Genomic DNA, 11,516 nt, shown 5'->3' with positions numbered 1-11,516 from the left:
GCAGGGTCCAAAGTTTATATGATGAATTGTGTAATCAAACACTCACGTAGCAAAGGCTAGTCATATAGCTCAACGTGCTTTACACGGTATCATTAACTCAGTTTTACCAATGGGGAAATTGAGGCACGCAGTTGCTAACTGATGCACCTAGGAATGCAAAGTGAATCAATGGCAGTGCTGGGAAACGAACCCCAGCAGTTTGACAGCACATTTTGGTTTTGTCAGTTTTTTTGCCTATTGCACTTAAAAAAATGTACTTAAGATGTCTGTATTAATCGTTAAGTTGCTCAGTGTTAGTGCTGGTAGTAACTTCGGACTGCTTCCATAGCAGGTTCACAAGTTCCTCAGCTTTTACCCGGGTACTGGGATAAGGCAATCATCGGGAGGGGGAGGGGTTCAGTTGGCCGTGATCATTTGGCAGTTGGTAGATGACAAGTGATTGAACACGCACTTGTGAGTGACTGATGACAACCCTTTATAACTTTTTGATTTTTAATTTCCCCTTTAACCTTAGGAAAGTGCAGCCACCTCATTAGGACAATTTATGTGAAAGCCAGGAGAGGATTTTATTCAGCTTTTTTTTTTTTTTTTAAATGATTGGTGAGCCAAAAAGGTCTTAAAATGCTAAGAAACGTGTGATTTATCATTCCATGCTAACGCAAACAGCTAAAGGGATTTCCCTCTCATTCTCTGCACACACTACCACCACCACTGGGGCACAGGGGGAAGGGAAGAGGGCGGGAGACCAGGCTTCAACCCTAAGGTAGAATTCTTGGGAGTATGGAAAAAGGTAGAATGAAGGTCCTGTTGTAAAACATTAATTGCACCAGTTGCTACCAGGCAACTGGAATTATAAATCATAAGCAGAACTGAAGGAGTGGCGCTGTCATACGTACCACCTGTGATTCTGAACTAGGACTTGCTGACATTCTCATATATGACATCACTGATGCAGAATTGCTGTTTCTTCTTTAGCCACATCAATTGCACACACTGGTGAATAAAAATGTATTGTTCCTGGGAGAAAAGACCAAACATATATATATATTTGCACCTGGTATAACTTGGTTAAAGCTGTTCAATAAAGTAATATTGATAACAATCGTCTGCACGCAGATTCTTAAATAATAGCTGTAGTTATTAGTATGCTGGCTACATATCTGTGTCCCCATTCAAGAAATTAGAGTATACAATTCCAATGGAAGCATTAAGCTCATCTGAACTGCCCATGTCACTATTATTGACTTGTCTTAATTAACTGAATAATTAATAGACTGTAGTGGTGTTGACTGAATTTATGACACCTCGAGAATGGTGCTGTCTGCTAATGGGAATCATGAAGTATGTAAGGCAATAAAATGTATGAAGATTAAGTGAGGAAGGGGTCAGGTCTGTTATTTGATACCAGAGGGCTCTTCTATCGAGCAGACCAAGGTATAACAAGATTCAAGAATTGGAAGTTGAAGCTAGATAAAATCGGACAGTAAATAAGGCACACATTTTTAACAGGGAGCGTTTTCAACCTTTGGAACAATTTACCAAGGGTTGTGGGGCTTCTCCATCACTGCTCATTTTTAAATCAAGATTGGATTTTTTCCCCCTAAATGAGATGCTCTAGTTCAAATAGGAATTAATTCAGGGCAATTCTAAGGCCCGTGTTATGCAGCAGGTCAGACTAGATCATCATGGTGGTCCTTTCTGGCTTTGTACTCTATAAATTATTAGCCCCCAGGCCCTCTTGGCTATTGTTTTGTCAGATCTCAAAACTAAGCAGCATCAGTACTTGGAGGGGAGGCCTAAAAGGAAAATCCAGATACAAGCAGCAGCACTGATGATTCTGTAGGTGGCACTCCCCCCTCTGCGGTAGTAACGCCCTGCTGTGGTAAGAGGGGCCTTGTTGGTGAGATGGAAAACTGAAGTTATTACAGGATCCTTGGCACGGTTTCACGGTGCTAGCCAATTTACAGCTGGGTAATTGTATTCTACCATCCTAAATTCCCCCTGCAATTGCAACCTGTCTGGTAACTTTGGCGGGCACTGTTAAATAACTGCTACATTTCCCCTGGCCGTAGCTGCATTTCGGGGCATGTGAAGCAATTCTTCTGTGTGTAATTTTGGAAGTATTTTAGGAAATAGAGGAGCTTCTGTACAAAATCCTTATATTCTTATTACTTGAAAATATATTATGCCCTTAAATCTTAAAGCATCATACTCCTTGTATTTAGGCAAATAAAAGCCATACTTGGTGGGTTTCTATGTGTGTGTGTGTTTGTGACTCGTCACAATAAACAGCTAAAAACTGATGGTTTCTGTTCACAGAGTGGTTAATTATTTATTTATTTACTGTGGGATTATCAACCACCAAATTATTTCCCCAAAGGAAGATTGGGGCAAGGGCCATGTTTCATTGTATGTGTGTACAGTGTTAAGCACAATGTTGCCTTGATCTTTAATTGGGACCTCTGAATAATAATGCATTTCACCTTGAATTCTAAACCTCATTCCAATGTAAATGGTGACAAAACTTGATAAGACTAACTAAGAGGTCTGAGATGGCTTTAAGCTACAAAATTGGGGTTTGGATTTCATATTTCCTTCCCAAAGTTGTTCAGACTCTGGGATTTGGCTCAGCTCCTTACACATATGGGAACATCTACACAGGGATATAAGCCCTGCAGCATGGCTATGGCTGGTCTGGGTTAGCTGACCTTCCACCCTCCGAGAGCTCGGGCCCCAGCCTAGGCCTGAATGTCTACACAGCAATTTTTCAGCCCCAAAGCCTGAGTCCCATGTAGCCCAAGTCAGCTGACCCGGGCCAACTATGCGTTTTTCGTCCCCAGGTGCACATATACCTTATGAGGCCAGCTCAAAATTCAGATCTCCAACTTAACTGGATTTCAAACATCCATTAACCTGGGATCCCGGGTTTCCAGTTTGGAAGGAAACATGAAACCAGGTGAGCTGCGTGTGGTTTCAAGTTTTGTAATGAAAGGTTCACACAGCTCTAACTGATCCGTCCTGTCTGCTCTTAAATTACACTGACACCTAGTGGCCTGTGTGGATACAGCTTTATAAAGACTAGGAAATTCCACTCTAATTTAAAAAGAAAAAACCTGAAGCGGTCAGGGCTGGCAAGCACAGAAATGGATGACACCCTGGCTGTGAGGTAAGATTTTCCTGTTGTCAGACTGCATTAGAGCAAGCTTTGTTGACTAAGACTATAAAACAGGCGTGTCTCCCTCACAGTGCCAATGGACCGGATCCGTGCTCCCCAGTATTTAATTCTGCCCACTGGCACCAGTTCCTGGAGCACTTTAATCTTCATCTAGCTTTCCGAGGGGTGACAGAGCCCTTCTGTCAGTGTGTGAGTGTGTGCGCGCGTATTAGGAAGAGAGAGGAAAGAGGCCCTAGTGGTGCTTTGCTAAAATGCCAGTGCAGCAGGGAACAGGCCAGCTGGCCAACAGCATGAAACTTGGAAACAATATGAAAATTGGAAAGCCATCAAAATGGATTGTGGAGGACGGGGGAGCTCCCTGCTCCCCAAATAAAAAGGAGATCAAGCAGCACATCCTGATCTCTCCCATCACTCTCCTCTGAACCATCCTCAACTGGACAGACGTAAAAGCCTATTCTACGACATGGGAACTCAGTGAAATTCAAGAATTAAAAACAAAACAAACAAACAAACAAAAACCCCCACACCAAATAATTTTCACGCCTTAAGGCCTTAAATCGGAATCTTTCCTATGACATCAGTAGGCACTGGATCAGGTCAGGTGATGGGGAAAGGTGCTGATTCCTCTAGAGAATGAAGTCCTCCTCATACAAAAAGCAACAAGATGGGCAATGGCACTGTAGGCTTCCCTCATACTACCTCAGGTAATTTGCATCTACCTTGATCTGGAGTGACCCATCTCTAAGCATAGTTCATCCTCCAGACCCAGTAAATCCTGTGCATCTCTCTGAAGGCTGCCAGTTGTGCTGGTGGTTTTGTGATGTGGTCTCCTCCCCACTAGGAACTGGGTGGAGATCACCCACTTGTTTCACATAGCCAACAGGCAACTGAAAGCAAATGAAAACTTTCAGCTATAACTAATGCTCTTGGGAATGAAAAGGGGAAAATAATTAAGTTCTGAAGCTTTGGTCTATTTGTTTCTGGAATAGTGAATTTTTTCACAGAAGTATTTTGATTTTTTTTTTTTAATTTTTTAACAGAAACATTAGCCAAGAAACAGAGAGGGAGGTGGGGGGAAGAAACCTCTTGCCCCGCCTTTTGTTTTGTTTTTGTTTTCCAATTTTTGTATTGTCGCTGAATAACTCTTGGATCACCAGATTAGTCAGATGACTGGATCCTGAATGGTCGTCTGATCCTACTACCAGTCCTAGAAGTCATTTAAATCCTAGATCAAGTCCAATATTTTTCAAAATGGTGAATTTTATATAACTCATACACTTCTGTTTTAATGCTTGTTCACAGACTAGTTTCTTATAAAGTGGGACTAGCCGGTCTGCTTTAGAAAGCTTCAGCCAGGTTGTAAGTACGTGGATCTACCCTTGATCTATTGATAGTTTAGGTAGCAGATTCATAAAAATGTGAAGGTATTATACATTTAGCATGGAGAAGACAATTATTTTATCTATTTACAGGACTGTGGAAGAAGCTCAATAGACTCTGCAGCATGAAATAGTTATGATACCTACATTAGTACAACATGGTATTTTTAATGCACCTTTACCTCGATATAACGCTGTCCTTGGGAGCCAAAAAGTCTTACCACGTTATAAGTGAAACCGCGTTATATCGAACTTGCTTTGATCTGCCGGAGTGCGCAGCCTCCCCTCCACTCCCCAAGCACTGCTTTACCGCGTTATATCAGAATTCGTGTTATACTGGGGTAGAGGTGTACATTTAATTTTGAAAATTCATGAAGATGAAATTCATACCTCTGTCTGTACCATGGACATCCTATAAGACCGCATGTCAGACACCAGCCCTAATATATCTACAAACTCATGATCACGAATGTGCTGTAAGAGCCGATCCAATGCTATAAATGTTCCTGTCCGTCCCACGCCAGCACTGTAACACACACAACATTACAGATTACTAGTTTCTGTGGGTGGGAGTAGAGGGGATAAGTGGTTGTGGGGTACAGAAAGCAAATGATATGCTGTAATTCAGAATTATGAAATAATCATCCTGATGAAAATATGTCTAATTTGCACTGGATTCATACAATTGACTTATCCTTTGAGTATATGCCACACAGTAATTCACAGTTCACTTATAAAGAATTCACGGGACTAAGGGCTTTGCAATTATTTCACCTTTCTTTAAAAAATTTAAATCGTTAGACAGAAGAGCTGTGATAGGCAATTGACTAATTCTGCCAGCTGAAACTGTCCGGGCTGAAAAACTCCGACCCTCAGAGTAATATTCTGGGCCAAATCAGATGGGGGTAAATTTGGCCTCCTCTCACTGCCTTACATTTTCTTGACTGACCACCTTTCTCCCTTATACCTGCAATTCCCTTTCTCCCTTATATTTTTCCTAATGATGATGAGAGGTATAAAACTACTTGAGCTGTATCTGTGAATTCAGATAGACCTACATTACGGTGCCTACAGAAAATGAGCTTGACAAAGTTACACTTGCAGTTCCACAAGGTTTAGTTTTAGAGCTCTGCAAAGTCAACAGACTTCTTGTGAAATGGTCACTGTGACACTGACTGGTTTTGAGGGCCACAGAAGAGATTTTCAGCTGTTGGGGGCTCAGTACTTTTTAAAATCAGGCAATTGATTTAAATGCCAAAATATGGATTTAAAAGGCTAACTTTGGAAGGGTGAGGGAGGGGATGGACAAAGAGAGAAAGAAAGAAAGTCTCACACACAATATATTTTGTTTTAATAGAGAGAGTGAAAATCTTAGTCTAATTTTATTAGGCCTGATTTTTAAAGGTGCAGAACAGTTTGATGTAAATAGGTGTGGATCCAACATTCTAAAAACCAAACCATTTGCTTTCACATTCTTGATACAACTGTATGTGAAATTGGTAAATATTATTTGCATACCTGAGAGAAAAGTTTTAGGCAGACATGGGGTGGCTTTAGGTATAAATTGACTAGGCAGATGCATAGAATATCATATCTGTGACACTGGTAGGATATTTATTAATCCAATAAAAGTGGTTGATTTTATAAATATGACCGAGATAGGATAAAAATTCATGAATTCAATAACCGTTTTTTGTTCTATTTAACTTGACATGTCCTATCATTAATCAATTCATCCATTTTCATGAATTTGACAGACATGATAAAAATCATGACTCCAATAGATAAAATAATAAATGTCTGACTCTAAGCGGTAGTAAGTTTAATAAATCCAGTAACAGACTATCAATTTCATGCATTCATTAAAGTTAGATAAAAATTTTAATGGTCTCCAAAAGTATCACAGAAAACATTGGTTCATTTTTCCACTGATTTCATGAAATCATTACTTCAATCTATGCGCTGCAAGACCTACACTGCACTTTAGCATTCTACCCAAAACCACATTTCTCTGCAGGTGGCATTATCCTTATGAAAAAGTCAGATCCTAAATGGTCTAGTCCCCATACTCTCCCAATGCAAAGTATGCATGAGCCAGGGGAGTTAAGTATAGGGTTGTGAAATTAAATGCTGTAGATAGTCCCTTCTTTGAGCCTCCCAGTGTCTGTCTCAATTTTGCATTAGGGCTCTGTCCTGCAGCTGACTCACCATGAGTTTACCTAGTAACTTCTGTGGAACAACTCATAAGGAGACCTGCAGGACTGAACACTATTAGAAATGAAAAATTCTGCTATTGCACCACTTCCTAGTAAGAATTCTGGAACTCTCATGAGGAACTAGAAAGGGTGATATTGTAAAAGGCTGTTTGCTGAGTAATGTCACCGTTATTTAGGGCACACCACGTGACTGCAAAGGACAGAATGTTCCAAACACCACTTCAGTAATGAGGAAGCTATGCTGGAGGCTTTTGACATTGTTTGAATGCAACATAACTGTAGCTATGCATACCCATACACACATTTTCACAGCTTGTGAGCAGATGCCTTAGGAAGGGTGATGTAGGGAGGTGGGGCTAATAGCTTCCTAAAGCTTTGAGTTCCATTCAGGGTATACCTAGCAGTTTAAACACACACTAGCTGATCTGTTACACATCTCTTTCTACTATGTAACCCTATGTAGCAGGGTTGTCACCCACTCCTGCCCTGAAAGGCTTGAAATCAGCCCTGGGAGAGGGCTGCTGCTAGGAAAGCAGCAAGCCTAGGCTGATTGGGGAAAGCAGCCTCAGCTGGGGGGGGCCACGCCCCAATCAGATCCGAAGCTGGCTTAATAAGGGCCCAGCTGGCCCTTATAAGAGGGCAGTGGGCCAGGAGCAGGCAGTCTCCCTCTCGCTGAGGAGGGAGATAGACCTAGCTGCCTGAGCGCTAAAGGGTACTGGAGTGCAGCAGGGCTGAGGAAAAGGCCAGAGGAGCTTGGGAGCTCCTGGCCAGCAACTCTACAGGCTGCAGGGTCTTGTACAAGGCCCCTGGAGGTACTGGGTTGCAGAGAAAGGCAGCAGGTCAACACCTTCCTTGCCTATGATGACTGGTTTATACAGACTGCAGTCGGCCCCAGTGAAAGGGGGTTAGATGGTGACTGGCAGTAGCCCATAGGCTGATGCAAGGTGGGGATAGAGGGTGGGGGTTCCCTGGGGAGGGGACACCCAGATCTGTGGTGTATTGCCTGGACGGGCAGCACTCCAGGTAAAAGGGCACTGGGGTCCTGGGAGGGACATGGGGACCAGCAGCAGCAGGACACGGGCCTGCAGAGTGCTCTGCGCTGGAAACAGGGCCGGCTCTAGGTTTTTTGCTGCCCCAAGCAAAAAAATTTTTGGCTGCCACCCCCCCCAGCCCACCAGTGTCCCCCCCACCCGCACCCCTTGCCGCCCCAGCACTGGGCTCTCTCTTCCCCCCCCTGCACCTCCTGCCACCCCAGCACTGGGCTCCCCCCCCAAATGTGGAATCCGCTACCAGCACACGACGGCCAAGCCGTGACTCTGGCCCCATGCGGGTGGAGCTGCTGGGCGGCATGGAGTGGGAGTACTTCCAGGTGGCGGTGCGGCTGCGGGGCGGCGCGGAGAACACGGCCCCCTCCCTGGGCTTTGCGGCGCTGCTGGTGGCCAAGGTGGATCAGTTTGTGCTCACCGCCCTCACCCCTGACATGCTGGCAGCCGAGGACCTGGAGAGCCCCCTGGAGCTGCTGCTCTTCAGCCTCACTGCGCCCTAGCCCAGCCCCGGCGGGCGGGAAGGCAAGGATCTCCAGCTGCAGGGCTACCTGCTCAGCACTGACGAGCCCAGCCGGCCGCTCTTCATACACTCCGGGAGCCCCTCTCGCCGCCGCCGTAGCCCAGGCTTGGCTCCAGGGGACCCCACTTCCCTCCCTCCCCAGCTCCTCACACACTTTGGGCAGGGCTGCCCAGAGAATTCAGGGGGCCTGGGGCAAAGCAATTTCAGGGGCCCCTTCCATAAAAAAAAGTTGCAATACTATAACAACATGTATTTGGAAATGTAAAAAATAACTAGTGAAATAGATTCAAAAATTAATTTGTAATAATTTGAAAATACACTAAGTACATTAAATGCTTTAATGGTATGTATACATTTGCAATTACATAATGGGCTGTTGCTGGGTGATGGTAATGGTTGGTGCCAATGGGCTGTCGCTGCCTGGGGGTGGTGCTGCTGTTGCCCAGGGCTGGGTGGGGAGCTGGGCTCTGGGTTGGGCGGTACCTGGCTCACAGGGGCTTGGCTCAGGGCTGTGGGGGATGGGGTCGGGGGTGCCCGGCTCAGAGGGGCTAGGCTCGGCGCTGGGGGTCAGGGCTGTGGGGGATGGGGTCGGGGGGTGCCCAGCTCAGAGGGGCTAGGCTCGGAGCTGGGGGTCAGGGTTGTGGGGGATGGGGTCGGGGGGTGCCCGGCTCAGAGGGGCTAGGCTCGGAGCTAGGGGTCAGGGTTGTGGGGGATGGGGTCGGGGGTGCCCAGCTCAGAGGGGCTAGGCTCGGAGCTGGGGGTCAGGGCTGTGGGGGATGGGTCGGGGGTGCCCCGGCCCCTTACCCCTCTCCCAAACATTGCTGCAGCCGCCTGGTGTCTCCAGCGGGGCCTGAGTTCCCGCCGCTCGGCCGCAGCTTGCAGCCCCGCCCCCTTACCGGCTGAGATGCTGGGGGATGGGGGAAGATGGAGGCGGGGGGATGGGCCAGGGCCGGCTCCCAGCAATGCCACCCCAAGCAAAAAAATAAAAAATAAAAATAAAAAAGGGGGGCCGGAGTGCTGCCTCTTAGAAAGTGCCGCCCCAAGCACGTGCTTGGAGGGCTGGTGCCTAGAGCTGGCCCTGGCTGGAAAGAGTTCCTTGAGACTACCAGCAGGAGGCACCACAGGGGTGAGTCCCACACCATCGCACCCTATAATAATCTACCATTACCAGGAGCAGTCTTACCATTACACATTGTGGGGCAAATTAATCTTTGATGTCACTACCATGGAGTTACATCAGGAATCAATTTGGTACAATTATTAATGCAGCAGCTGCCTTCAGAGAGCTCAATAGTGTCTTACAAGAAGCCTGATGATGAACAAAGGTGACAGTTACTATATAAAAATGCTGCCCTCAAGAAAAGAAAAACCTGTATATTGTGTCATATGGTTTACTGCCAGTCCATGGATTTAACTCCCAACGTTGTGTACTGAAGGCCAAATTATCCAAGAGTGATGATCTACACAGAGTACATCTCTGTAGGGAAACGGCATACTGCTTGACAGACTGTTTTGATTTTTCCATTTGAATTGCAAAAACATGGAAATGCAAGTGTATGGCAAGGTCCTCAGATAATATAATACAATACTGCATAACTCCACTGACGTCCATGAGGCTAATTTACCTCAGCTGAGGATCAGACCTGTAATACTTTACTATGATAAAAATATATGGTATCTCTCCCTCTCCCTCACCCCCCTTACATCTAGGAACACAGAATGAAATCCTGGTCCCATTAAAGTCAATGGCAAAACTCTCACTTACTGCAATAGGGCCAGGATTTTACCATAAGACACAAAAAAACAAAACAAAACAAAAATACAATTTTCAGCACCTGAAAGGTGGAAAGAAATCCCTCCCTCCAGTGTTCTTCTCAATGTATTTGAATGGTTACACATTAAAGGAAAATGGGAAATTAAGCCTTTACCTGCAGTGTATGACCATGGGGCCTTTACTCTTTGTTGACTGCTGTCTGACCATCTGTACAAACTGCAAGATGCTCTCTGCAGCATTTGTAGTGGGGACACCATGATCAGGCCAGGCAGTGTAGTTAAAATGCATTACATCTTGCACTTCATCAGCCTAAGGCGGAAAAAACAGAACAACAGCATGTTCATATTTGTGTTACCTGTGCGATCATGTTCAATCTGATTCATGCATTTACAAATACAGACTAATGAAATTAGAGCTAGTCAAAAATGGTAAAGATCGTATGTGAACATTTTCACGTTATTTTTGCTCCACAGTTTCAAAAAAGAAATATATTTTCAGTTAATATTTTTTGTAAAACTTAAAAAAAAAATTCTATGGTTTGGGGGGGTTGTTTTTGTTTCTCCTTTTTCTTTTCACCCCATTTTTCTGGAAAGACCAGAAACTTGGGAATTTTAACATTCAGGTTTAATTGGAAAAAAATAAAAAACAACGAAAAACAGTTTTTTGGGAAAAAGACTTTTTTTTAAACAAACATTTGACATTTATAAAATTTCTAACAGCTCTAACTGAAATGTATTAGAAGACTAGGACAGTATAGGGTTACCATATTTCGAGCCTCCAAAAGGAGGACACTCCACCGGACCCCGGACCCACCCCCAGCCCCGCCCACGCCCCAACTCCGTCCCTTCCTCAAAGTCCCCGCCCCAACTCCGCCCCCTCCCCTGCTTCCCGCGAACATTTGATTCACGGGAAGCCTGAAGCAGGTAAGAGGGGGTGTGGGGGGAGGAGGAGCGGCCCAGGCTGCCCCCCCCCGGCGTTTCCAGCCTGGGCCGGCCCCCGGCCGAGCACCCCTTGGCCCCGCCGGCCCCCGGACCCCCGGCCGAGCATCCCCCGGCCTGCTCAGTACCCCCCAGCCCCGCCGGCCCCCCGGCCCGGCCCCCGATCCCCGGCCGAGCACCCCCTGGCCCCGCCAGCCCCCGGACCCGCGGCCAAGCATCCCCCGGCCTGCTCAGCACCCCCCAGCCCCGCCGGCCCCCCGGCCCGCTCAGCACCCCCCAGCCCCGCCTCCGGACCCCACTTCTCCTACCTGGGCTCCAGCTGAGCTGCTCCTCCCCTCTCAGAATGTAAGAGCCGAGCTGCTGGCTTCGGGCAGCCCTCCCCTGCCTCAGGACCCAGAGCTGGCTGGGCACGTCCCTTCCCCGGCTCCAGCTGAGCTGCTCGGCTCCTCCCCCTCAGACTTACAGAGC

General features: G+C 46.3%; 1 protein-coding gene across 2 annotated transcripts in view; it reads right to left on the bottom strand.

Moving 5' to 3' along the window:
- PTPRO (protein tyrosine phosphatase receptor type O) overlaps positions 1 to 11,516 on the bottom strand; it is a 199,646-nt gene that overhangs the window by 1,827 nt on the left and 186,303 nt on the right. For both annotated transcript variants that reach the window (XM_034781855.1, XM_034781863.1), the window contains 3 exons: positions 10,265 to 10,419; positions 4,945 to 5,080; positions 897 to 1,017 (listed from right to left, as the gene is read on the bottom strand). In XM_034781855.1, the coding sequence (XP_034637746.1) occupies positions 913 to 1,017; positions 4,945 to 5,080; positions 10,265 to 10,419 (396 nt within the window). In that variant the 3' untranslated portion in view covers positions 897 to 912. The remainder of the gene's footprint in view (positions 1 to 896; positions 1,018 to 4,944; positions 5,081 to 10,264; positions 10,420 to 11,516) is intronic.

The sequence above is a fragment of the Trachemys scripta genome, chromosome 1 (assembly GCF_013100865.1).
Source record: "Trachemys scripta elegans isolate TJP31775 chromosome 1, CAS_Tse_1.0, whole genome shotgun sequence".
NCBI lineage: Eukaryota > Metazoa > Chordata > Testudines > Emydidae > Trachemys > Trachemys scripta.
The sequence above is the reverse complement of the archived record's forward strand: the minus strand, read 5'-3'. Positions and strand labels throughout refer to the sequence as shown.